The sequence below is a fragment of the Poecilia mexicana genome, unplaced genomic scaffold (genome assembly GCF_051168715.1).
Source record: "Poecilia mexicana isolate PSO_F unplaced genomic scaffold, ASM5116871v1 scaffold_11, whole genome shotgun sequence".
NCBI classification, from domain to species: Eukaryota; Metazoa; Chordata; class Actinopteri; order Cyprinodontiformes; family Poeciliidae; genus Poecilia; species Poecilia mexicana.
This window is the reverse complement of record NW_028263380.1, coordinates 7,218,482-7,245,893: the sequence shown is the minus strand read 5'-3', so window position 1 is coordinate 7,245,893 and position 27,412 is coordinate 7,218,482. Positions and strand designations below refer to the sequence as shown.

At 40.8% G+C, this 27,412-nt stretch overlaps 3 protein-coding genes across 4 annotated transcripts; all 3 read right to left on the bottom strand.

The window, feature by feature from the left end:
* Positions 1-31: 31 nt before the first annotated feature.
* yars1 (tyrosyl-tRNA synthetase 1) lies at positions 32-5,864 on the bottom strand. 2 transcript variants are annotated; one of them, XM_088010115.1, is made up of 14 exons: positions 5,685-5,864; positions 5,185-5,250; positions 4,944-5,090; positions 3,945-4,120; positions 3,730-3,859; positions 2,803-2,883; positions 2,619-2,711; positions 2,407-2,542; positions 2,224-2,309; positions 1,874-2,009; positions 1,677-1,786; positions 1,402-1,595; positions 775-916; positions 32-686 (listed from the first exon to the last, which is right to left on the bottom strand). In XM_088010115.1, exons 2-14 carry the CDS (start codon positions 5,239-5,241, stop codon positions 576-578), a joined length of 1,599 nt encoding a protein of 532 aa, XP_087866241.1. In that variant the 5' UTR covers positions 5,242-5,250; positions 5,685-5,864; the 3' UTR covers positions 32-575. The 2 variants fall into 2 exon arrangements, with proteins under 2 accessions (XP_087866241.1, XP_014867500.2); XM_015012014.2 differs by having other exon boundaries at positions 5,185-5,265; positions 5,685-5,863.
* Positions 5,865-6,283: 419 nt separating this feature from the next.
* LOC106933004 (SOSS complex subunit C-like) lies at positions 6,284-7,853 on the bottom strand. The gene has a single exon (XM_015012016.2). The coding sequence runs from the start codon at positions 7,624-7,626 to the stop codon at positions 7,315-7,317; it is 312 nt and encodes a 103-aa protein (XP_014867502.1). The 5' UTR covers positions 7,627-7,853; the 3' UTR covers positions 6,284-7,314.
* Positions 7,854-8,494: 641 nt separating this feature from the next.
* Positions 8,495-25,958, bottom strand: mfsd2ab (MFSD2 lysolipid transporter A, lysophospholipid b). The gene is made up of 14 exons (XM_015012015.2): positions 25,662-25,958; positions 21,854-21,979; positions 21,181-21,305; positions 17,112-17,235; positions 15,443-15,521; positions 15,177-15,355; positions 14,965-15,052; positions 14,561-14,679; positions 13,755-13,838; positions 12,142-12,225; positions 11,931-12,043; positions 11,666-11,809; positions 10,760-10,936; positions 8,495-10,398 (listed from the first exon to the last, which is right to left on the bottom strand). Exons 1-14 carry the CDS (start codon positions 25,749-25,751, stop codon positions 10,347-10,349), a joined length of 1,584 nt encoding a protein of 527 aa, XP_014867501.2. The 5' UTR covers positions 25,752-25,958; the 3' UTR covers positions 8,495-10,346.
* Positions 25,959-27,412: the final 1,454 nt, after the last annotated feature.

Here is a 27,412-nt window from a genome sequence, read left to right as displayed (position 1 = left end):
ACAAGCTGAGACTTTTAATCAGCCACATTAAGACAGTTATTGCCAGCAGATCTCTGATTCTGCCAGTGTTTATTTCATTTTACAGATGATGCATTAATCAGACAATCAGACATGGATTTCTGTGTACAACCGTCTTCCATCTAGAGGCATATGGATTTTACATACATGAGGTGTATAGAAAGTTTGAAAGGATCCCTTTTAATCAGATTTGGCAGACTGACCTCTGTCTTGACACTTTTAACCCAGAAAAACACCAAAACGTTGAGTTCCCCTTCAGAAACCTGAGATATCATTACTTAGATCTAGAAAGGAGCAAACTGATCACGTCCCATACCTCCACTCAGTCAAATATTTGTTGTACAAATACATTAAGTGTGTAAGTAACAAACTTTGATTAGTTATAGTTAGTCACAGCAAATGACTTCATACTTTTTCCTCAGTCAAGATAAAGCAGTTGGTCTATTTAGCCAGAAATACCCCTTCACCCTTCCAAAGCCATCCAGATAAAGCTTCGTGGTGTTGCCATGGAGATTTGTGGAGCAGCTTTGACGATCGACGGGAGTCCATGTGAGTATTTAGCTGATGTTGCCTCCTTTTAGCGTCTTACACGTGATCTGTCCCAGTTTGGTCAGCAGCTTCCTGTCTTTCCACTGAGCCACACACTCGTCTGAGATCTTCAGGTCCGCCTGTAGGACGACACGCCACGTTAATCAGTGTGTTATGGGACGGGACAATGTGTCCGAACGTTGACTCAGTAACGGGGCTCGAACGTACCTGCAGTTTCTCCCACACCTTCTTCTTTGGGTTCAATTTTTCATCTGCTTTCCCCGACTCGTAGCCCTCCACAAAGACCCGTTCCCCTGGCGAAGAACCCTCTGGAGGGTCGAGAGGCTCCACCCTCCTGGGCTCACCTTCTCTGGAGACAGAGAAACCACAGGGTTGTGTTTATCATGAATCTATTTATCAGCCTTTCAAACTGATGTGAAATTCATTGTTTTTACTCAGCACACGGCACATAATTCTCCTGGTGGCATTTAGTCCGCAAAATGCTGACAGAACTTGGTTTTCCAACAAAACTGAATCCATTTTATGGGAATGGTGTCTTCTGTTGAGTATTAATCCATGTGTTCATAATAGCATTACAATACTTTGGTTCATTTGTAGGTGCAGAATTCAAAACAATCAAAATCTGAAAAAACTAAAACTACTGTAACTATAAAAACTGGCAAGCTCACTATAAAGACTAACTAAAACAAACTGAATTAGTATAACTATTATAACTGAATTAATAAGTCACAAAAGAAAAAAAAAACTTAACCCCCCCCCCCCCCCAGAACTACTATAACCCTGGTCCTGCTGGCGTTTTTAGGCTGCCCCGTCAGGTTTAGTCGACTTGCTTACATGGAGGCGCACAGCAGCATGGCTTGAGACTCGATCCCTCGCATCTTCTGCGGCTTCAGGTTGCACAGCACCAACACGGCTCTGTCCTGCAGGTCCTCCTGGGAAACGTAGGCCACCAGCCCGCTCACCACAGTCCTGGGCTCCGGCTCCCCGACGTCGATCTTCTCCAGGTACAGCGAGTCGGCGTCCGGATGCTGCGGGTTCCGCGCGTTACAACGTCACAGCTACAGCCAAGGCTCGTTTAGCGGCATGCGGCGACGGTCCAAGTCACTAACCTTCTCCACGCTGACGATTTTCCCCACCCTGATGTCCAATCTGGAGGGCGCCAGCTCGTCGTCGTCCCCTCCGCCGCCTCCGGCCGTCTTGGCGCCTTTTCCTCCTGCTTCTGTTAACCAACCGGGTAAAAGAAGGTTTTAGGGTGAAGCGTCCAGGCTTCGTGTGGGACTGTTTTTGTCGCGGTTTAAACGCTGACTTGTCTTGGACGGATCGGGATAAGCAGCGTTGGTGAGCTTGCGGAGCTCTGGAGACTGAAACTTCTTCCTGATTGGCTCCAGGAGCTGATTCAGGGCGACTTCCACCGAGGCCTTCAAGTCTCCAGGATGGATCATCTGACAATGAGCAAAGCGTTAACTGGGGTTCGTACATTTTACCCACAGGGACTTTCAAGGCAAGTTTTCAAACTTTGTGAATAAAAACAGGACAAATGAACTAAATAAGTTTGAATTCACTGTTATATGACAAGTTTTTTTAAATTTAGACTTAAAAAAAAACCTGTTTGAACGCTGCTTACTATCTAATGGGACCAGATAAATGTAGCTGTACCTCTCCTCTAAAGTCGTCCTCCACCTCTTTAAAGTCCGTGTAAACTTTGTCTCCGCCCCATTTTGGATCCCGCTTGATGGAGAACTCTGAAACACACCGGTGCCGCAAATCAAGTCAAGCTGTGAAGAAGACGTTCACAACAACAATGAAAGAAGAACAACTGAAATTAATCAGCTTTCTAACCTCCTTGTAGAGGAAAGAGGACGTATTTAACAAAAGAGAGAACGCCGTTGTTGTCGGTGTTTCCCGGCTCGCAGAAAGCCTTCTTCAGCTTCTTCTTCACGTCTTCTTTGGAGTCCAGCAGGTCGATCTTTGACTCCTAAGCGCACGCGTTGGTTATTAGCATAAAAGACTGGCAGGAAATGTTTCAACAGAGTGTTTGGATACAGCCTTACTTCCTCTGAGGAGCTCATTTTAGCCCCCGTCAGTCCTGGAACCATTGGGTTCATCAGATGTGATCGTTTAACGTAACCAAGAGAGGGAAGGTACTGGGGAAAAAAGGGACAAAATTGGAGCTTATTTAGACGTATTCTAACATCTTGTATAAATTAATTCCATCCCATCTGATCTGAGTTTTACCTTCTCGGCCAGAGTGAAGATCTTCCTCTGGTCAACTCCTCCGAACTGGGCGTCAACTTTCAGGTACTCCTCATCTAAAGCCTTAGAAAATTGTCAACAGTTTAACTAAATACTCAAAGACACTAATACTCAGATATTGGTACCGATACCAATATACCACTGAATACATTTATTTTAATTGTTTTCTCTGCTGAGAAAAAAAAAATCATCCCCACGGCATGATGCTGCTGGGGGCTGAAGTTTTGAGAACCAAGCGTTAATTTGTTTAAGGATGCACCGATTTACTTTTTTCACTTTCACTTCACTACCAATATCCGAGGTTTGGTATCGGCCAATACCACCAACACAATACAGAGAAACAGTGCTGAGTTGACTTTTTTTTCTTTTTTTTTTAAACACAGGCATAAATGTACTGAATTACAAATTTATTTAATAATTCTGCACCAGTACAGCACACTTAAATACACCAATAGCTTCACACATTTGGTCAAACGTATTAACAACAAAAAAACAACAACTTTAATTTGTTCAATCAGTGCAATTACAAGTATAACAGACAATGCAAAATAAGTAATAACAAAACTGAAACTGTGAAAAACAACAGGTTGACTACCTTGGTCAAACATTTATTCAAACCTTTCAAATGGTTCAGAAAGTGCAACTAGGAATTCTAAATATAATGTTAAATAATTGATAAAGCACTCAGAGTGCAAAGAATACAACTAGATTGAATAGATCTGCCCTTATGGATCGTCACTGATACCTGATCAAAAACTTTTTTTAAATATCGAGACCGATTTAATATCAAATCGGTGCATCTCTAATTTTGTTCACACAAAGTCCAGATGAAACAAACTGAAGTTTGTGGATGAAATTCGATTACATGTGAAGAAAACTACTACAAAAATACTCGCGCTTCGTTGTTACCTGTAGTCCGGGATAGAGAAGCCCACTCAGCAGAGGATGCTCCACCTGCTTCACCACTTCAGCTCCAGCCTTCTTGGCGTCGTGCTCGGTCACCATGGAGGACAGGCGGTACACATCCAGGGTGTACTCTCTATCCGACGTCACAGGACAGAAACAAAATTCAGCTACGAGGCTAAGCGCTAGTTTGGGCAGGGGAGTGGGGGGGTCAAACTGACCGGCTCAGCTGGAAATCGGTGCCTTTGATGAAGCGCAGCTTCTCCAGAGGGACGCCGATGCTCTCCAGCATGGCCTTGATCACCTGCTCGTAGTACTTCACCCGGAGCTCCAGCAGCTCCCAGGGAGCCTTCATGTTGTCAAGGTAGGCATGCAAGTCTGCGAACAGGATCGTGACCTGTTCACGGCAAAACGTGAACATGAAAAAAATGTTAGTCGACCGGAATGGAAAATTATATTGAGGTCCACAGAATGGAAATTATATTGAGGTCATTTCAATGTGTCATGTGATTAATGGCTTACTGAGCCAGGCTTAACTGGGATTATAATGGCACAAATTGGCAGGTGTTGCAACTGACAGACAAATTTGGTACTTTTGAAGATAATGTCAGATAAAGTGACTGAAGTTAATCCAGAAAATAACTGTTAACTTTTACCTCGCTTCATTTATCAGGAGATGTGGGGAACAAAACAGCCATGTCATTGATGGTGCAACTAAAACTCCTAATTTCACTTTCAGTTTGTTTCACTGTTGACTAGGCCTGTCGCAGTAAGAAATAAATCAATTAATCGCATGATAAAGTAAGATGAGCTCAATAATTTCCATTTGATTTATCGTTTTTCTCTTTTCTCTATTTTTCTTCCAAGAACTGGGTAATAAAAGACTTCAGACTAGCCCCCTTCTTTTGAAGGATAATTTCTATTAATAGACTTCATAATTCATTTTATTTGTTTATTCAATTTGAATATTTCAAATGTCTTCCAGTTCCAGTGTTAAATGTTCTCTAGATTTTAAATTGATCTTTGAGAATGTGCTCTTGCATTATTACAGGGATATTTCTTGAAAATGCTCTCAAAACAATATTATCGTTTATCGTGATAACTTCTGGGACAATTTACCGTCAAGCAAAAGTTTGGACGACTGATGTAAACAAAAACAAAAATAACAAGTAGATAAAGTTAATGCTAAAATTAATGTTAAAGGTTTTGTTTGTCCCTACCTCGCAGCCGGCCCTCAGGAAATCTGCTATCTTCGACATGGGGACAAAGTAAGCTACGTGCGGCTTGCCAGTGGTCGCCGTGCCCCAGTACACCTTCAGCTCCCTCTCCTGGAGAACCTGCTTCACCTTCTCCTCACCGAGGACCTCCTGCAACGCGACCCAAGCAGAGGCATCACGACACCGACTGGCATGAAGGAAGGCTTCCTGTCCAGAGCGACGCATGACGCGGGTTGTTGCTCACCTGCAGGTTCCTGGTAATGAGGTTGAACTTCTCCTCCGGACTGAGCTGACCTGCCATGATGCCGGGCTTTGTGACAAGAAGCTGTCAGTTCATATGGTCAGAGTTATCACTACTGTGTAGTAACAGCTTCATTTTTATTTATTTTTTTTAGTAACAGCTTCATGCAGCAGGATTACACTGGGAATGATGACGCACGCCTTAAACAAACCTCGACCCCCTAAATATTCACGAAAGCACTCATTTTTATTCCATATTTCATCTTTATTAGCTTCGCTTAAATAAGCAAGCTCCACTTTCGCAGTAAAGACAGGTCGGTTAAATACTGAATGAATGAATTAGGAAGCTAAGTCTTCATCTAGTTAGCAACAAAACCATGTGCAGCTAACACTACCGAGTCGGTGGCACGGAAAATGCTATCTGTTCAGCTAACGTTAGCTTTACTTACTATACAACCGTGTTAGTTTGCTTTTAAGATAAAATCCTGACAGCTGACCACTCACCTGTGAACTGGTGCTCTTAAAATGAGTCTCGGAGGAGAGAAACAGCCGGCTGAGTGGAGCTGACAGCAGGTTGCATCAGCGGCAGCCACGGCTCTGTGATCCACTCCAGGCGAAAGCAATCGAGTGCAGATAGCAGAGAATCAAAATCCGAATAACTTCATTGGCCAAAATTAAATGTAAAAACCAGACATTTTCGACGTCGGTTTTCAAGCGCTCACAGCGTACATGCCTAAAGTATAAATATATAAACATTAGGTTAAATAAAATAGGAATAAAGAAACGATATGTGGATATATTTGCCAAATTCCCTCGTTTGTTTTTTAGTTTAAGAAACAAGTGTTAATGTGACAGTGCAAAAAAAAAAAAAAAAAAAAAAAGCTTACTTTGGTGATTGTGTGTTCATCAAAGAGACAGTATGGGACAAGAAACTGCTTCTGTGGCGGCTGTTTTTTTTTTTTTTTGGCAAATATCCCACCATAGAGTTAACCTGATTGTAAAAGTTTTAACAGTTTGTGATCAGAATGTGTGGGGTCTGCAAGTTGTTTACTGGCCTGAACAAATATTTAACTAACAAACAAACAAAAAACTATTGTTCTGTCTTGTACCTCAAAATTATTACTTTTTATTCAGAACCTCCACCCTCTGATCACAAAACCTTGGCTCAGCCTCAACTTAACCACCTGCAACTCAAGACTTAAAAAAGAGAAAAATATCTTAAAAACCACAATGAACCAATTACAGAACAAACACTTCATATTTTTGTTGGCTTAGAAAAATCCTTTATACAATTTAGAGGTGGCAGCCTAAAGTCCAGAACATTCCCTTTCAAATCTTAGAATGTATGCTGCTTTCAAAACGGAGGGAAAAAATATTAATTTTAGGGAAATAAACACCTCTTTTAGCTGCACATTATATGCATGTACACATTACAAAGGCAGAAATAAAGAAATGGATAATTAAACACCCTTTTGAATGAAAATTACAATGGCATGGCAACTAACAAAACATAAACATAAGTGTAGTACTCACTATAGTATGTTACAAAGTATGAAACAGAACAACCAGCTGTGGTACAGACAGATGGATAGATAGATATTGATGGAAAAAGAAAAATATTTGTAGTCATTTTTTTCCTTATAGTGCATACACTGCACAACAAAGGGCGGGTGGAGGGCATCTAATCTACATTAACTAGAACGGATAAAAAAACAACAACAGAATACTCTTTAGGGATGAACCTTTCGGACCACTTTCTCCCCTTCAAGTGATCTTACGCCCTCCAACTGAAGGGCACCCTGGCAGAGAGCCATAACTCTGGCCACTAAACTGTAAACACTGCTCTGACAGCAAGCTGTGGTCCAATAGCTTATTCAAAAAATGTACTGCTAGTCTTCTACTTGAAATTAAAACGGAAAGTAAACATGACATAGATATATGGCTCTTTAACTGAAGGTTTTATACTTTAAGCTTATGAACAACATTCTGAACCTGAAATAACTTTATTACGTTTCTATCTCATAATAAAAAAGTGACCAAGAAAACACCAGGGTGCCACTCTTCCGTTCACAGCTAACAAACTCCGCTTTTTGTGAGTTGAAGTCGGTCCACCAGGGTCAGCTGTGCTGCTCAGTCAGAAGTCGGGCTCCAGTCGGGGAAGCACCGGGAGGATGAGGTTCCCGAACGATGAGTCCTGGGTGATGAAGAACCCGGAGGAGTGGACGTGAGCGTGCTGCAGGGCGGCCTTCTGCTGGGCGGCGATGTGCTGCTGCTCCGCGCTGTCCCTCGCCTCCTTCAGGCTGCTCCGGCCCGACAGCGGGATGTTGGCTCCGGGACTGTTCATGGACTGGCTCTGCAGCAGCCGCCGCTTCTCCTTGTCCAGCTCCGCCAGGATGGCCACTCGGGTTTTGTTCTGGAAGCCCTGTCCGGGAGGGTTGGCGGCCATTTCGGCTTGATAACAAACCAGCGAATGGAGCTGAATATGATAAAGTTCCCTTTAGATGTCCTTATTCGAGGTATATGTTTTGGTGGGATACCGTCCGCTTTGTGGGTTAAAATTTGTAAATAAATTTTATAGCTTTTTGTTGGTTAATTAGAAGAACGGAAGCGCTTCCGGTTTGAGGGCTGGTTTTCACAATAAAATAAAACGCATCGTCAATATTGTTGAAAAACAGCTTAAAACTATGTCTACATTTACTGTTTGATTAATGTAAATGCTTATTATATATTTTGTAACATTACAAACATGCCACAGTGTAGTTTGAGATTTTATATCAGATCAATGTAAAAGAGTATAAGTAGATGGAAACTGATATGATTTTTTTCTATTTGCGATAAACCTCTTAAAGGTTTGGCACGCATTTGTGTTTACCATTTTGAAAAGTGTTAAAGGTTAGCACAGTTTAGCTAGACATCTTTTTTTATTTACTTTTTGCCAATGTTCTGAATGTTTTATACCGCGCCAACACTAGGTGGCAGTATGCGCTAGCTTGAAGACTGTCGGTTTGTAACATTGAAAAACACATCAAGTTCAGCCCTTTAATGTAGAATTTCAAGGTTTCATTTTAACGTAAACAATTTCTTTTAATCGGATTTCTTGCTAATATTTTCTGAATGTTAATCCCAGCCAATTCTAGATAAGTTTGATAAAAAAAAACCTACATTATACAGATTCAGTGATATATTAAGCATTTGTTCCGATTAATATTAAAATTTTGTTAGAGCATGTGTGCAATGTGAAAAATTGCACATGTAATATACAATGCTTGTGTTCTGTAGAATGTACTTTGCATGAATTGGGGAATAAAAAGTAATTTTCATTCCACTTAATCATCTTTTATTATTTCCTTCCATCACAGTATTCTTTTTTTCTTAAATAACTACAGTACAGTGTACAGAAATCCATTCACTTGCAAACAAATATCTATTTACATGTTTACGTACAATATTTACATATAAACAGGAGGCGGAGTCTCCAAGGCTTGCGTGTCCCCAAGGTGGGACTAAAGCTCACATATTTCGTCAACAGCCTCGGTCATGAGACACACGTAAAAACACTACGCACCAACGAGAACAAAACATTTACAGGATGTACAATAACTACAAATTTCAGTGAGTGACGATGGCACGTACAGCATCATTCGGAAGGAATAGAAGAAGAAGTTAATGCATTAAAAAAAATCACTATGGCAACTTAGTTGTCACTTCCAAGATGTAACAGTATGTATAACATATGACACTACATATACACATTTCCATATCAGTAGATATGAAACATGTCAGTCCTCTTAAGTTTTTGGGATTTTTTTTCCCACTTTTGGAGAACTGAGGTGATCAAAGTGTCCTGGTTATTTTCATATACAATATTTAAAGATTAAAGGAAAAAAAACAAACAAACTCACTGCTCTGTCTTCACACTCATTTTTCCAATCAAAACTGTGTGTTCCCTTTTTTTCTACATACAGTGTTGTAGAAGAGGTAAGAATAGTAATAAAAAAAAGTCTACACTCCTGTTATAACAGCAGGAATTTATGATGTAAAGGTGGATTGTTTCAAAATCTTATCCGGTATATTTTCTGCCTTTTTTTTTCCTTTTACTGCTGTTTTAACAGGAACGTACAAACTTTTTATTTACTGTAAGATTGTAGTAATAGCAACATCCACCGAAAGATGCACGTGTCACATTTAAAAAAAAAAAAAAAAACTGAACGAAAAGCTTTGCAGCTTCTGTTAGCGCCACTGTACAGACCTTAAATAGGTTTTAAATACTGCAAAGAGGAGGACTGTGAAAATCACACTAATAAATATTTAAATTAATATTTAAACTTATGTGCTATCTGTCGTCAAGGTTTCGCTCCAGGTTTGAAGAAATTAAAGCGTTATGAAATGACACGGTCATCAGTAGCTGTTATAAATAAATAATAATAATAAAAAAAAACAGTTGACTGGAGAAACTGTGCAGTTTTTCTTTTTTGTGCAAACTTGCTGCGTTCACGTGATGCGAACACTTGATTCGTTCTTGTAAACTACGATGATATTCAGTGAGCGATTGGCACTCGTCAGTTTGTGCTTTTTTTTTGTTATTTTGTCTCTGAAATATGAGTGAAATTCAGGCAAAAGACACAAAACACAAATTAGCAAAATGGCAGTTTCTTCCGATGTATTCAAGTCTACTGTGACGTCATTTCCAGCGCAGTGCTAAAGGTCGTTACTGTTCAGTGTCGTATGTACAAAAGCACCATTAATGCAAATTTACCCCTCCCACCCTCTTCTTTTTTACATTTCTTTGTGCAATTTCATGTAGAGACCAACCTTTGAAAGGATTCTCACTTTGTACTCAATAGTAGCACGTCGTACAAAAAGGTAAGGCTTGGCGAGGCGTCGAAAGTCACACCAGGAAACCATCACTGGTATGAAAAAACCAAAAACGGAGGAGCGGGATGTTTTGGGAAAGGCCTCAGTCAGCGAGGCTCATACGGTTTTGTACTTGGATCCTCAGCAGCAGCAGCAACAACAACAGTGTTGGCCGGACAATGCGGTTCTTGTGCGATCCGACGGACCCCCGGGGGGGTTTGGGAAGATCCGGGTCCTGGTCTGTTGGTCCCGCCCAGTGCGAAATGCCAGCCGGCCAACAGATTGGTCCGGAAGTTGCTTCCAGAAGATGCGCTAGATCGTTTCTGTCACCTCCGAGGAGTCCGACGCCGAATCCGCCTCGTCCCTGCAGCGGGAGGAAAATTGTTTTGTTAAAATATATTGAAATAATGACACAGTTTAGGGATCCACCGATGTGACAACTTGGGCTGACATCGATATCCATCGTTCATTTTTTTAATCCTTCAATACCGTTTTGACACTTAAAAAAAAAAAAAAAACCAGACGGCAACACAATTAATAAAAAAAAAAAATATGTTGTTGGTATTTATCGGACCGATACCGATGTGTAAAAACAAAAAAAGCAATATCGGCAGACAACGATGTTGGAGTCGTCGTATGTATTGTTCATTCCTGGAAAAATGTTGCATTATCTTTAGATGAAAAAGAAAGCACAGTTTCCATGGCAACTATCCAAGACATCTTACCTGAGCTCTTGTAGGATCTTGCGGTTGCCCTGCCTCCTCTCCTCGGTGATGGGGTATGTGTACAGGATTCCCAGGCCGATGAAGATGAGGATGACGGGGGCGGCCGAAACCAACAGCTTCAAGGTCAGATCCACTTCCTTAGGCTGGGAGCAACCTCTGGTGATGTATCCAGCAAAGCTACGAACGGATAACAGAGAAACGGTTACGCATCGGAAACAAACCTTCGCAGTGAGTCAACCGAGCAGAAAGTTAGCCATCAGTCACAGGGTTTTGAGTGATTTGATTGGATTTAGACGTTTGATTAGAAACCGACACGTCTCCCCTGAAAGGCTGGCAGAGTCGCTATGCTTTCAACATGCCATCGTTTTCCCACTTTAAATTTTCTGGATTTCTTTTTTAAAAACTGTGTTTTCTGTACAACATTAACTACCTGAATTCATTCTATTTTTATTGACACAAATCAAGAAACGACAGTGACTGAAGTGCTTTTTATCTTCAGGGAAGCAAAAGAATATTTTGCTCTTTTTTGCATCTGGACAAATGTTGATGTGTCAAAATTAGAGGTGCACCGATGAATCGGCCGAGAGCGTAAAAACCTATATATTCTTAATTCAGATTAAGAGCTTTACCTTTAGACATTAAAATGTCTAAAAGATTCTCAATTTTCCACATTTAGAAATAATCTAATCATATTCCACTATTTTAGGACTGCAGAAGAACCATGACATTTTAAAAGCATTTCCGTCATGCTGTTTCTAATTAGACTGTTTGGTTCAAGTTGGGGGGGAAAAAAATGTCTTCAAAGTGACTCCGTATATTTTTATTTGCATTTTGTTAATCCTAAACTGTGCCTGGTCCAGAGTAGTTTAGAATGTGCAGTTGTTGTCTTTTTGTGTGAGCTCTTACTCTAAACTCAGGGTGGAAATGCCTAGCGAGACGCCAGAGGCAAACTTGGTGAAGAAAACGTAGAAGGAATAAAAGATGGCTTCGTGTCCCGCGGATTCCGGGTTCTGAACCTGGAAATCATCAACGACGTCAGGCAGCATGGACCTGAGGAGGAGGAGAACAAGAACCGCTTCATAAAAGCTGCCTGCAAAGTGCCTGAATAAAATAAAATAAAATCTAGATGAGGGATTAGCATTGTTTTTTGTTTTGTTGGTTTTTTTTTTACCAGGGCAGCAGGAAGGCTGCAGCCACCGCCACGCCAGAGGCAAAAGACACGATGTAGGTGACGATGAGGTTTTTCGGTACACACACCACCATGATCATGAAGGGAACGGCAGACTAGGAGGAAGAGGGGGAAAAAAAAATAATCACAGGGTTAATAATAATTCCCAAATTTTACTAGCAACATCAGATCTGGAGAGGAAGCGCGGCTTTACCAAGGATCCGACATAAGCTGCCGTTTTCTTCCCAAAGCGAGTCAGGAACCACTGCCAGAACGGGATGGCCAGCGTAGCAGAGAGCTGCAGGGAGGAAAAAAAGAAAGAAAGAAAACATCAATATATTTGCAAATAAGAGCTCAACATTCCAACTGATGACCTTCAGTTTTGTCCCTGCAGCTCTTTTACCAGAGAAGCCCAATATAATAAGACTCCAACGAAAGCAAATATGAGCTGCTTTCTGACCCAGCTGGACATCTTCATGAGTGAGCAGGAAAAAAAAAAAAAAAAAAGAAGGTCATTGTGCAGCAGTAGTTTTCCACTATGTTTGTGGCGTTTTATCCGCTTTATCTTCTTCTTCTTCCAGAGTAATCAAAGACACTTATCAGCAAGCAAGATTTTAATCATGTAAATACTGCTGATTCAAGCTAAATGAAAACAAACAAAAAATTAAATAAAATGCTGAAAATCAAAATGGAATCTTCTGGAGAAGAATCCAAAAAGCCCCCAATTATAAATGCCAAATAATTTTACAGTAAAGCCTTTTTTTCATTTCTGGCATTTTAAACATGCACATCGTCAGCAAACAAAGTCCTCGCCGTCTTTAGCAAAGCTTAATGATCCGCTGTCTAAGTGTGTTGAGAAGTAAAAGTAAAAAAAACTTGGCTAATTAAAAAAATGAACTTGCAGTGTACATTTCTCATTTAAGAATATGCCATATCAAAACTCGCATGTAAAAAGTAATTAAAAGAAGTGTTCATCGGCATCAGCTCCATTTGCTGGTGGGTCAAATTTATAGACAAACCGACCCCAAGGGCCACAAATGGCCCTCGGCCCTCAGTTTGGACACCTCTGCTATAGAAAATGCATTGTGAAACTTTGAATAGAAGATCTCCCTCCAATCTGAGAAACCTTGAAAGTTGCAGTGAAGAATTGGCAATAAATTTGAGTTTTGTTTTTTTTAATATCTGGCCATGTCACAACCAGAACAACGTGAATATTTTTTTCCAAGACATGAAGGTCCTGACTCTGTAATCCCGTCGGATTATCCAGACATTTTCACTAAAATGACAGATGGTACAGATTAGGACGTCTTGGTGCTGATTATGGAAAATATCATGTGGGGTTATTTTCCTTTTTTTTTTTTTTTTTTTTTTTTTTTGTTTTCAGAAAAATCGCTTCACTAAATGTAATGTACTTACATTAAAGTGGCTTTGTAATCCTTCCCATAAAGTAAAAGCTTAAGGTAATCTTTTCACCCTCGCTGACCTGGACTCGTTTGGCCCCGCCGCTTGTGATGTCGAATAAAAAGGTCGGGATCCGCCGACTCGATTCTCAGGTTTATATCAGACAACAAAGGCGAGAGAAGAATGTGGCTCCCTGACTGTCTGTGGGAACGGCGCGGCATTCAGAGGCGGAGGTGCTTTGAGTTACCGAAAGCTCCAGCCAGGAGAAACTGCTTTATGTCCGACCACAGAGCCGGCCTTGTACTGGACTCGATTTATGCCCTCGCCTCGGGCAGGGAGAGCTTTTTGTTCCACTTGTTCCGCGAAAATCGGACCCGTCCCGTCTGAAAACGCCACCTGTGCGTGTAAAGGCGTGCGAGCGCTCACCATGATGACCAGCAGGATGTTGTGAAAGTCCTTCCTGAAGCCCAACGTGGCGCTGCAGAAGAGAGCGAAGTTTCCCTCCAGGAGCTGGGAAAAAAAAAAAAAAATTTAAAATCACGTTTTTATAAAAACACACGTCTGTGAAAGCATGTAGCATGATGAGTAAATCCAAATATGTTTGCAATAGAATAATATGAAAAGTTTAAAGCCCTTGTATTAAAATGCCAACAAGTCAATTCATTTGAGAACTTTTTCCTCCTTTATTTTGACTTTTAACCTGCAAAAATCAACTGCAAAACAAAACAAAACCAACTTTTTAACAAGCGAAAATTAAAAAATAATATCTTATGAATAATGTCTCAGATTAATTCTGATTTTTTTTTTTTTTTTTGTCTGAAAAGTCACTAAATGTAGCGACATGGTTGCCAAGTTGGTAAGAGCGATTCCAATATTTTACCAATATCCCAAAATTAGGAAAATCAGAGCCATATTGACCGTTTTATAACTACAAAAAGTACAACTATAACTATAACCTCCCATGGTGAAGCATGATGTTGGCAGCATTATGCTTTGGGCTATTGTGATCTTCATTTCCAACATTTCTCTTTCACAAAGAGGAATCAAGTTGCAGCATGACAGCAGCCTGATCCAAATCGATTCACACGTTCGGGCGTGGCGACTTTTATGCTCCTAAACATTCCTAGAACTTCTCCAGCTGTGTTGCACATAATGTGTGCGACGTGACAAGGCAGGAAATGTTCTGAAATGATTTGTTCCCCCCTGGGTTTTTCACGTGGATCGGTACGCACCATGAAAGCCAGCGAGGTGAAGAGGAAGCCCATGACCAGCTTGGCGTACGGCCCGTACCCCATCACCATTTTAATGCCTTTAAGGAAAGGCATCGGCTTCGATCTGATCCCCATAGCCTCTGAAAACACACAAAGAAACAGCAATTAGTGAAACATTACTAATTAAATCCGATTCCTACATCAGAAATCTCCCTCCCTGAGACTTCAAAGCTCATCATTTACTGGACAAACCCGCCTTGTGAGGCTCATTACGCCTCACAAAGCTTTCAGCTCAAACCACAGCTGGCTGCACGCTTGTTCTCACACGCGAGTCAGCCCACAGAGTCAGGCCACATCCGTGGCTTCCTATTGGCTAATCAGCTGATGTGACTGAGTGAGAGCTGACTGACGGAGTCGGCACTCACCATGTTCCCTCACACCGGAGAACAGCACGATGGCGCACAGGACGTACATGGAGCAGATGACGGCAGACGCGATCATGTACGCGTGCCTCTGCAACATGAGAAGAAGAAATAAGAAAAATATTTGTGGATATTCATCATCTCCGATCCAAATTCCACTTTGACTTCTGTTAAAAGATTAAAAAAAACAAAAAGTGTAAAGAGTATTTGTTTACCGTGTGCTGCAGGGAATGGTCCGAGTTGTTGTGGCTCGGGAGAATGGAGGAGTTGGAGGAATTGGAGGAATTGGAGAAGATGGAGGAATTGAAGGGGAGGCAGGGGGCGTGAGCGTTGCCCACAATCTGACCCTGGATGGCCGTGCTGAGGACGGTGCCCAGAACCTCCACCGTCATCCCTGATGGGACCAGCAGAACACATCAAGTCAGGCCACCACACGGGAAATCTGGGTTTTTTTTCCCCCGGGTGCTGAAGTTGGACTTACTGTACGCCGTAGCGGAGTCCCTCTCCTTCTGCTCGGAGGTGATGAACATGGTGAGGGCAGAGTATGGCACATGGAAGCACTGGGATAAAAGAAGATCAAATTTATGTTGATAACTCAAAAAAAAAGAAGAAGAAAAAAAAAAGAAGTATACTTCAACTTTCTTTGAAACTAAATTTCAGACAAAATTTGAGGCGGCGGCTACAGTATGAGCTGAGCAAATTATTTACTAGCGTGTTTCGTGTTGCCTTCTAACAACACTAATCACGTCTTGTTAGAACCCTTCAGGGTTTCTGCAGGTTTCATCAGTTCAAATCAGTTCAAATATAAGACTTTTTAAGACCACTAAGAGTAGCTGTGTTTTCATTACAAATGTGCACAAGTCTTTGTCGATGTTACGCTAACGTCGAAAACGCACAATGTCGCAATTCCGGCGTTTCCATCACATATGGAGCGCAATTAAAATCACACGTGAAAAAGTCTGCTCACGTGTTAAGTCGTTAAAATAAAAACACGCCGCGGCATCTTCCTCCTACCACTTCCTGTTGTCTTCTTTGTATTTTCCACCAGTAGTAACATCTGGCTGTTAATCAAAGGTGCGAAAAAAGTGATTCAACTTTAATACAACTTCAAAACTGCCTCATGGTAGTGCAAAATGTTTTTAATCAAAAAAAGTTTTGTTTATTTTTTTTTTTCCAGAACTGGCGCATTTCCATTAAGGAAATGTATTTTTGTACTTCCAATTTGCGCAGCAATATGGTCAATGGAAATCCAGCTAGTGAAATGTAAAACCTGTATTATGACAGAAATTTGCAGAAGAAATTGCATATTTTGCAATGTTCTCTAACCCCGTAGTGACGAGCTTTTTTCACTTAACCATGAGTGAGACACAAAAAGACTTAGCTAGCAAAGTTTTTGTTAGCAGCTAGTTAGCGGTAGCCTCAACCGCCTCAAGTTGATTGGGTCACGACTCAAACTTTTGCCTGACAAAAAAGAAAAAAAGAAAAAAGCTTCATAGAATATACAAGAATAACAAATTTTAAGACCTGTAATTAATGCATTTAATGCCAACTTACTTCTTAAAACTGAATTTAAGCCTTTTTAAGGCTTTTCCCTTAGATACACTAATGACTTTTTATGGTTGCACCGACACCCTATCCCTCAAATGACGAGGGTTGAAGCCTGGAAAACATTCCAGACATGAAACGTCAGGAATGTGCAGGTCATTGACTGAACATTTCCTACTCCATTTAGAACAAGATGAGTGTAGATTGCTCAATTCCTTCCTCTCTCCTTCTAAATCTGCAGCCCAGCCCCTCTCCGTGTTGAGCCACACCTGTTACCTACATTTGCTTTATGGAACAGAAAGCAGGTTGCTCGTCCTGCTCGCTTAGAAATGCCTGGGGCCTTACCAAGAAACAAGTGAACTCAAACACATACGCATAATATGTTCCAAAGTCATTGTACTGAAACAACAACATGCCCTCCTAATACAAAGGAGTGATGACAGATGCTGACAGATACTTTAGTGGCAGTTTGTGTGTATATATATATATATATATATTTGGGTCAGAGTCTGTAATTCTGACTCTATAAGTAGTGTAGAAAAAGAATAAACAAAGAAATTCAAAACACACAAAGTTTAGGACTCTGATCTGGGTTTGAGACTTACTGTCTGCAGGGTCTGGAAGACGCAGTAGAATAAAATGTACCAGATGACTTTGCCGTGTTCAAAGGGGGGGACGTACCATATGAGGAAATAAGACATCACGGCAAAAGGGGTGGACAGTAAGATCCTGCAGATGGACGAAAAGAGAGAACAACATCAGAGACTGAAGCAGAAAAACATTTATTTATTTTGAACAGACAACAAAAAGTAAGAACGGGAAACTAAGATAAATAGTCACACCAAATGACCTTGAATTTTACACACTTTAATTGAAAAGGAGCAGGCGGAAGAGAAAAGATCTTATGATTTCCTTTTTGCGCTCATAGTTTAATCACTTCTACAGATCTACCGCACACACTGATATATGGAAACTTGTTTGTTTTTCTGATGCATCTTTTTTTTAATTTCCTTCTCTTAAATTATAACTCCACTCTGTCACTAAACATTTTGTGTGGGAGTTGACAGTTTCTTACTGTGAACACAAATGGTAGCGTTTTGAGTTTTACATGACGCTGATTTTCAGTAGATCCAATTTAAAAAAAATAAATGAATTAAAAAATGGATTTGTGCCAACAGCATGCATGGTGATGTTAAAGGCGCTAATCAAGGCCAATCATTGACAAAGGTGCTACCAACTGTTTTATTATTATTTAAAATATTGTTTTGCAATAAGTGCTCTCTCACACAGTGTGACGTCACCTTGCTACTTATATAAACATTAATAAACAAGCACGCGGAAAAAAAAGCCAGAAAAAAAATCTTCTATTACAGAACATTCATGTAAAATCAGAACCGGAACAACAACCAGAGATTGGATATCAGCCGGTAAGCTCTGACTGGTCCATCTCCAATGGTGTGACCTTCAGGTGTGGCCTGATCTGAAGGTTACATTTGGTTAAAAAAGAAGAATGCGGCTGCACAGCATGTTGTACGGAAGATTTCCTGGATCTTTTTTCCTCCCAATCTCGTTTAAAGATAAAAGTGGGCTGACCAACACTCTCGACACTTACACTCTATGGAAAGTAACAGGGAAGGAAATGAACTCATCATCCCGATTGTCTAAATATCTACAGGAATACCAAAGCAAGATGTGAAGTCATGTGCATGTCAGCATGATCAGTCTTTACTGTATGTAAACTAAGCGACACGCCCCGTTTCCTCCCACGGAGTCACCGACGAGGATCCAAACAAATCCTGCCTCTCATTATTTCTAATGTATCTCTGAGGCACAGCGGGGGGGGGGGGGAAGAGGTGGGTATGTTTATTTTGCTCTACTGCACGTGTGATGTCATTAGCTGGAGTCTTGTGAGAAGAGACAGGCAAGTCACGGCGGATGTTTCATCAAAGGTAAACTCAGGAATGTAAATAAATACATCTCACACAGGATCAAACATGGCGTCTAGTTTTGTTTTAGGTTTTTTTTGTCCTCAGCACAAAATACTACTGTGTCTTGTGTCTTACCAACTGCAATCTTATCATTTCAGCATTTTGCACACCCAGTGACCCTGCAGAACGGAGCTGACAGCTTAGCCTATATTAGCACTAACCTGATACTGTGGCTGGAAGCATATTATTAGTTTTACTGACACTTTAACCAACAGATAACTCAACAAGTGACAGCTTTAAAAAAAAAAATCTGGCCACACAAAGCTGTCTGGACTCGTTTTAGTGCCTTTTAATTCAGGTCCATATTATTGGGTTTGGGTGTGTGACTGTAGCTTTAATTATAGCAATAATTGGCCAAACATTGTGGTTCTCAAGCAGCGGCTTGTTTATTTAATGCTTTAATGACATTTTAGACCTGAGAAATGTTAAAAATGCTCATAAACGTCTCAGCGGTGAAGCAAAAAAAGCCACGTATTTACCTTCTATAGCATTTTATTTATTTTAAAAGTTGCTCATTTCTAACTCTGCTGCAACAGAGAGCCTCATTCTGAAATATGAACTGGAGTAACCTTCTGGATTCCTCAACCAATCTTAAAAAAAAGAAAAGAAAAAAAAAATCCCACAGGCCTGTGTGCTGCCACGCGATTGGCCCAGACAGGTGGTGTGTTCTCAGATAGACCAATAAGAAGCCGTCTCCGCTCTCCCCCTTTCCTCCTCCCCTACAGCTTCACAATGGAGCACTTCGCCCGCTTCCTCCCGTGTCTCGGTCATCTGTACAACCGAGCAGAGCTGGGGGATAACGTGACCCAACATGCCGACCATTCCTCCTCCACCCACTCCCACCCACCTCCTCCTTCTCTTCTTCCCCCCCCCAATGACGAAATAAAAAGTGGAGGAAACGCGTCTCACCTCGTCATGTCAGCATCCTGAGTGACCTAGTTTTACAACGTGCTTTACCATTTAGATAATTATGAGGACAGTTTGTTTTATTCCATAAAAAGCGAAGCCCAGTTGAAAATTTAGATGAGATTTGAATATTTTGTGAATTAATTGATCTTTGTAGCTCAGGTACGAAACCTCCACCTCTGTTTGTCATTATTGAATTAAAGCACACACACTTGTGTATTGAACACCTGAGGGAGAATAATGCATCTCTCTTTAGCGCTCGTTTGAGGACCACCGAGACGTTTCCCTTCCCATGAACTCGTTCGCCTTTTTTTTTAACCTTTTCCTCAACTGGCCCATTTCCATCCCCTAACAATCACACTGTGATGTGCCGACAGGAAACTGACGAGCTCTTCTATAATCAGACCCTCCGCTGACACCCTACACCCCCTTTCCCTCAGTGTGTCAAATATGGCCACCCAATATGAGGGCCAAATGTTTGCAGGAGACACTTTTGGACTTCTACAATACACACACACAAAAATAATAATAATAATAACCAAATTTGAAACAGACTCATGCTGTATGACTCCATGTGATACTATTTGCGCATTTCATAATTTATCACCAGAAAAAAACAAAAACATTTGTTTCAAAGTTTGTAACGAGACAAAACGTGAAAAAACAAAGGGTATCAATGGTGTCATGACGTACTAATGCTGTCAGATAACACTTTAGAGTAGGAGTGCGTCAGTAGGGATACTTTCTGAAAAATACATTGTGTACTATGTAGGAGAGAGAGAGAGAAAAAAAAAAAGGGTAAATTCTGTATCAGGTGGGTGCAGGGGCACGCACAGATATTTTCTGGGAGGGTGGCAGGAGCTCAAATGGGGGGGGGGGGGGGGAGTGGTATGAGATTTATAAGGCACAGCTTAAACATTGTGTATTTCTACCCATATTCTGTCTGATGCAGATGTTTAATAAAGTTCACCTGAAAAAAAATGTGATAATACTAAAAAAAAAAAAACAATTTCAAAAGGGCACTTTTTTATCTAGAAGAAAAATGGCAGGTGGGAAATACAAAACTTACAGAAAATGTTGGGTAGTATATAATATAGATATACGACACGATGTCCTGGGCTACAAATAATTTATATATTAAAAAAAAAAAAACTATTTCAGAAGGGCACAATTTTTTTTTGTCCAGATGAAAAAGGGTAGGTAAAGTAGCTGGTGTCCATCTAACCACATTCCTGGGTAGGAGTTATATTCGGCAGAACCATTCAAAGGATCTTGCAGTTGGAAGAGTGCGAGAGAACGTTTCTGCAGAAGCTCGATTTGTTTAGGCTCAACATCCAACAGGTTTGTTTGTTGTTTAAACCTCCCAAAATCTATTCTGGACTCTTTCAGTCAAATGTTAATCGCTCCACTGGATGAATAGAAAGAGAAATAGAGTAGGAGGAAAGAGAAAACAAATGTACAAAACAGTGCAACGAGGAAGAGGCAAATTTGCCTCATAGTAACCTCTCTCCTAAGGATGACTCAGACACTTCAAGCCCCGCCCCTAAACAATGACACGTGTCCAGTCTGGCTGGAAATCTTCCATTCACTTGCTGGGCCCCCCCCACCACTCCATTAAGCTGCTTCAGTAATAAATTTGTGATAACAAGTGAAGTTATGTAACCGGGCCTCATCAGGAGGGGTCGCGTTTGGCAGAGCCCCAACTTCCACAGAGGTCGACCGAAAAGTCTCAGCAGGAGAAGCATAGTTCCATTTAAAAAAAAAAAAAAAACAGGCGTACCAAGGCATCATCCGTCCAAAACGAGTCCACGGGCTCCGGGAGACCAGGAAGCCCACCGTGGGGTCCGTCACGGCATCCCACGCTCGGCCGATGAACAGGATGATCGAGGCGTAGAAGGGATCCAACTGCAAGGAAGAAAAGTGCTTTCACTGTAGATGTTTTACTGGTTCCAGGTAAGTGGAAAACATCTCAAACTACTCCTGTAAAGTTGAACAGCAGCAGTAAAACGGTATAAAAAAATAATAATAGAACTTTAAACTTTATAAGGCGACAGTTAGCAGGCGAAGGAGGCACTTCGACTCCTGACTGTACAATCTGCGCCAAGCTGTGTCACCCAAAGGGGGCCCCGTAACGAGCCGCCTTGGATGGCCAACAAAGCCAAAACCCAGCGACGCCTCGGGCTCAACAGGGCTTATTGTGGCCCGAGCCATCAGATTAGTGAAAGAGCCTATTAAACCAAGACCCTCCTCATTGTCCTGGCTTTGTTCCCCACCTCCAAAATATTTATAGAACAAGCCCCCCACACCTTAATCCTTTCAGATACAGTAGAGCCTAATCACAGAGCCAATAATGTCAGCAAGTTAGAAACTTTCCCCCACAGTTACAATCCCCGCCGTATTACAAACAGACTTTCTTTTTAAGAAGCACAACTGTGAAGTTTTAGGTCGCTTACCTGAGCTACGTCGAGTAGGTAGAGCTGCAGGAAGAAGCCCAGAGCACATCCTGTGATCTGGTAGGGCGCACCGCCGATCGCATAGCAGATCTTGTTGCAGATCGACAACCTGGTTCTGTGCTCATGCTGAGGAGGGAAAAACAAAACAAAACAAAAAAAAAGAGGTTTGATTAACCCAGAAAAAGTTTTTTTTGAAAAAGTATTTGAGTCTTTGTATGCAGCAACAGGTTAGGAAGAGGTGTGCCAGCACTTTCTCTGTAATTCTTAAACTTCTAGATGGTAGTTTTGAATCCAGCAGAAAATTAAAGCTGTGAAAAATATACAGGAAAGATTCTGCAGCTTTGATTAAAAAGATTCCAAATGCATAACAATGAAGGTGCTTCTACTTACAGTTTTGTTTTATTTTATTTTGGTCAGCCGTTGACAGAAATTTAAATATTGTTTATCCATTTCTATATAGTTTTGTCTTGTGTTCTTTTTTCAAGCATTGTGTTTTTTTTTCTTTTTTGGTATGTGAATGGAAAAGTTAAGAAATTACCGAAAAAATTAAAAATGATCACACTTTTAATCAAATTATCGGCAAGATGCTAGTTGATTCAACTATGGACCTGATGTTGGAAACTCGGTTTTGACCAGTATTTGTACCGATAACAATTTTGTCACTTATATTGCCAATGCCAATTTTTCATAAGAAAAATCAATTCACTTCTAAATTTCGGCCGATTGTCAATCTCCCAAAACTAAGGAAATCAGGGCCGATTTATCAAACAGACGATTTATCGATGCACCCCTCGCAAATTGAAAATTGGTCTATTCTGATCCGTCAGCCAACAGCTGCATCTTATATAAATGTATGCATCAAGTCAATGAAGGTTCATTTTTCAAATCATTGAAAAATGAACATTCAAGGAACCTTCAAGGTTTTGCTTAAACGTCCAGCTTTAGCACGCCCAAACCTCTGGAGTCATTTGCTGAGCTTTCCCCGCCCGTTTCTTTCTAAACTCCTTAACTCGTCAGTCTCGCCACTCTCTCACCGCTCAGAATTAGGATGGAGAAACATGTTTGCAAGAGTCTCATAAGAAATTTGGCCCAAATCTTTAATCACCACGGATTCCTAGAAGAACGATAGAGATCGCATTGGCCAGAAAAAACAGCAAGCACGAGGAAACAACGAAGCTTGGATTCCCCAACAAGCGCCAATTCTTCTTCATTTTCTCCACAGCCGACGTAATTGATGCTTCAACAGACAGGACTGTAAACACTCTGTCTAATGACAGCACACAAACTGAGGCGACTAGTGTCGGCCGCGGCACCACAACATCGCTGTTGTCGGTCATGTCAGGAGCTGCCAGGGCAATAGGACCTTGGCAGCAGTCTGGACTGACTTAATAGCCCAAAGCGAGGAAAAGGGGAGTGCTGCCAGTTTGACCACAGAAAGTGAGGTGAGAGCACACCCTATTCCTGACCAATCGGAGAGCAGGAATCAACAAAGCCGCCGCTGGGGCCAGTCGAAATAAACCCGCATGATACCATCTATGTATGAAAATGTTTTCTAAACCACACAGGTACATTTCTACCACTCCTTGTTCCACATGTGTCACTAGTGTGGAAAATGCTTTGCCTTAAACAATACACAGTATGATAATGCTGCGTCTCGAAGCGAGTAAATAGGCTTCTCCCTGGTTGATACACTCAACTCCGCTTTGTTTAGCCCACAAATGCCCTCTTTCCCAACAAAAGCGAGCCCTGTGACAACAAGTGAGATTTTATTCACTTGTCTGCCACCGTGGCAGAAGCAAAACTTGATTTTCTTTCCTTCACCTGGCTCAATGGTTCACACCTTGTTCGACCTGAATGCAAAGGAATTGTGCACCTTCCTGTTCCTCCTAGTCTACAAACATATCACGTCAGGTGCTCATTCAAGTGTCCTAGTTTAGATTTACTGCCATACTAGTTGCAATGGCGACATTGTTGCAATGAGGGAGAATAAACAAATACATGAAAATAAAAACAAACCAAACAAAATGAACTGATCAGCCAGAGATCGGCATCTGACAATTTTTTCAATGACAAGTTTTTTTTTAAATTCAAATCAGATTAAAAGTCAGCTGCTATGATGCATAAAGGGTGACAGAATAGGGGCGTAATTGCTTTATATCTAGATAAATTCTAAGCCAATGCATGAAGGAATGTACAGCACATTTTTCCTCATTCACCAATCAGGTTTTTTCCTAGCCGATACCGATATCTGGATTTCTTAGACATGCCAATTCTGATTTTGATAAGTTCTGATATTTTTCTTTTAACAAAAGGAGCACACAAGAGATGTAATTACGAGTTGTTGACTACCTTATAAACCCGTAGTTTTAAGTTGAACAGAAAAAGAATTAAAAGATTATTCCCCACGGAAGCACCAGAACATATATCCTTCATCTTTATTATCTTGTTTATGCACTCTGGGATGTCCTGGGATGCAGTAAAATAGAAACTGACGTTTTACAAGTTCTAGTTTTGTCTAAAATACATAAGCTATTAACTGAGTAATGTGACAAAAGGGTGACAGAAAGAGAAGCTTTTTAACCCTACTTTCAGAGTCTCCATATCAGCTCACTGACTGTAAATAGCACACATATCAGTGCTGTTGCTACATGCTACTACTGTACTCTGATAAGAGGAATTACGTGGGAAAAGAGGAGGGGGTTTTCCAAACAAAGTTGCTATGAATTAGGTTAGTTGTGATTTCAAGCCACTCCGTTTTTGTTCGAGTACAGAGAGAGAAGGTCGGGGACTTTTCTCAGAGGATCCCCTGACTGCCTCAGCCGTTTCTGACACGTCACCTTGGTGGACGCTTCCTGTTGCGTTCAGAGCGATAGACAAAATATGAATATTTTGCCAAGATTACTATGGAATTTCAATTAGTTGTTGAGGTTATGTTGCCAAATAGACAGACAAGCCCATACAGACTTTAGTCACACCCTTTTATCCCCCTGTGGCAATAGAATTAGAGCCTGAGGCAAAGTTTCATCCTATTTTTGTACAGTAATTCAGAATTATTGTCGCGTTATTCCTGAACTGAACATACAGTGCTTTCATATATTGCTCGACGACGTTATGTGACCGATGTTATCATATTTTCAGCTGGGTAATTTACTGACATTAAGATTTTATTTTCTTACCGACACATTTTGATGCACGTGACAAAGTAACTGCTTAGATAGCTGTGAAATGTATGAATTAACGCGAATGTGCGTATTAAATAGCCCTAGTTATGAACATTTTCGAGGTTTACATTTAATTTTGATGGCTTATTTGAGAGCAGAAGAAAAAAAAGTTACATAAACTCCAAATATAAAAATTTTAAAGCTTCTTTGCGCGTGATTCCTCTAAGCGTCTAGATTAGCATATTTTTAATATTAAGAGGACATGCTGACGAGAGAAAAAGAAGACAGGGCGGGAGGTACGCTTGTGCTTGAGTCGGTTTTTTAAATTGAACTGATAATGTTTGCTTCCATCCACCTTTTATATATTTTATTTCACTCATTTTATGCAGTTCTGGGGTAATACTTAGCCATATTTCGCTAAACCAACATATAAGAGATCAAAGTGAGCGTTGCGCGCCCCTTTCGGCTAACGTACGTGATTCACGCCTTTGAAACGTCAGTTTGCCGGGTGTGCTCCATTCATTCCAGCTTTCAACACTCACTCCTGAAAACGTGCCTCATTCCGCTTTGATGCGAAATAATATATAGGATTTTTAAAAAACCTCCAAAGCAAGATTTGTAATCTTTTTTTCCCCACATACTCTTACCTTTCTTGAGAGCTTGATAACATCCGAGCTGACCGACTTGTTTAATAAACTGGCATTGGAGTATTGTTCAGCTCCTTCTCCTTTGGCCATCGCAAAACAAAAAGGGAAAAGTGGGGAGGGGAAGAGAAAACAGCAGGTAGCTTCGTTGAACTTGGCACAAAATAAAACCAAACAGGTATGAGCAACCACGCCTGTAGTATCCTCCCTCTACGACAAATGTTTGAAAACTGAGGAGGATGCGAGGAGGGTGATGGTACGGTAGTAATTTTAGAGCTCTCTCTCTCTCACTGGGCCTCCGCCCCCGGTTTGAAACGTGCTATTCACCCCACATCTAGCCCCGCCTTGTCAGGCGGAGACTGACGGAGCGACTGCAACAAGCTGATAAGCAAGTTCTTACTAATTTCTCCTGGAACTCGATATGTGTAAACAAAATATTGGGTAAACCATGCATGCATAAAATAATGTTCTACTATCCTATTTTCTCATTTTCAGTTTGATACAAAGAAAAAAAAAATCTAATAAAAATATTGTTATTATTATTATTATTTCTACTCCTTTGACACAATTATGGTAAATTAAAAGCAAAACCATTCTCTATAATCTTAGGCTTTGATTGAGTTTTCATGTTGAAATCAATCCCAGTTTGCCCTTTCCCCTGACGTTCAGTGTGGTGGTATTAATTATGTGCAGTGAGTCACTGTTTTTCCTTACTTGGACATGTAACGTCTGAAGAATTCACTGGGTTTATGTTAGCCTACACTGACACAAACAGATGTTTGTTTAAAGACAAACTTTTATTTTGAAAAGAAAAATCTGCTGGTTGCATATATAGCAATTCGGATCGCAATTAGTGTGCAGCTCAATAAAGGATCCTCTACTAAGCACTCTGTTAAAACAAAATATATTGTAAATGCGTGAACAAAAAAATAGTAGAAGCCAGTCTTCAATAAACAAATTTCATGTTTTGCACCTTTGCAGTTTTGGTTTATACTCGACTTTTTCAGGTATAAAACACCATACATATCAATTTGTGATATTGTAGCCTGTAACTTACAATAAAAACAGAACTTTTCACATTTTAAAACCAGATAAATGTTAAAATTCTTCAATTTTGCTTCGACTGTAGAAAACGCTTCTTCTTCATGCAGAACAAGTGCACTAATGTGATTGTAAAATAGCTTTTTTTGGGTCGTTTTCCACACATTTTTATCTCAACAACTCACCAGAAACATCCAGATACACAGAAGCAAACGCTGCGGCACGTGAGGGTTGGTACGGAGGGGGGGATGCATCAGTTTACATGAGGTTTCAAAATCATGACAGAAACAAAAAGGGAGAAAACTGCAACGTGGGGATTGAAAATGTGGGTAGAAATTGACCTTAAAATGCCTCCTTAGTTTGTTTGTTTGCTTTTACATCCTCGTGTGGTGTCAGTAATATCAAAGCACACCACTTTTTAACGTCTGTCCTCCACTTTGAAGATTTTATCAAGGAACCCCAGTAATGTTGTGTCCTTTAAAAACAAGTTTAGACCAGATCTGTGTGTCTGTTTGCGTCTTTTCTTGATGACCAACCGTAATAATTATACAGGGATCCAGTGAAAGTGACCAGCTCCAACTGTTCTGACCATCAGTAAAGCCAAAAGTTACACTCACAACCGTGCGGACCGACCGAAACGTCCACAAGATTCATCAAATGTGGTGGAGGCCCCTGTCTGGAGACTATCCTCTAAATGCCTGTTGATTTCTTTT

Coding starts and splice junctions, on each gene's coding strand:
- LOC106933004 (XM_015012016.2), bottom strand. CDS start 7,626: ATGGCCGCCAACCCTCCCGGACAGGGCTTCCAGAACAAAACCCGAGTG.
- mfsd2ab (XM_015012015.2), bottom strand. CDS start 25,751: ATGGCCAAAGGAGAAGGAGCTGAACAATACTCCAATGCCAGTTTATTA. Junction 15,522..17,111: donor TCTTCCAGACCCTGCAGACA/GTAAGTCTCAAA, acceptor CTTTTATCCCAG/TGCTTCCATGTGCCATACTC. Junction 10,399..10,759: donor AAGATCCTACAAGAGCTCAG/GTAAGATGTCTT, acceptor CTCCCGCTGCAG/GGACGAGGCGGATTCGGCGT.
- yars1 (XM_088010115.1), bottom strand. CDS start 5,241: ATGGCAGGTCAGCTCAGTCCGGAGGAGAAGTTCAACCTCATTACCAGG. Junction 2,712..2,802: donor TCTTCACTCTGGCCGAGAAG/GTAAAACTCAGA, acceptor TTTTTTCCCCAG/TACCTTCCCTCTCTTGGTTA. Junction 2,010..2,223: donor AGGACGACTTTAGAGGAGAG/GTACAGCTACAT, acceptor GCTCATTGTCAG/ATGATCCATCCTGGAGACTT.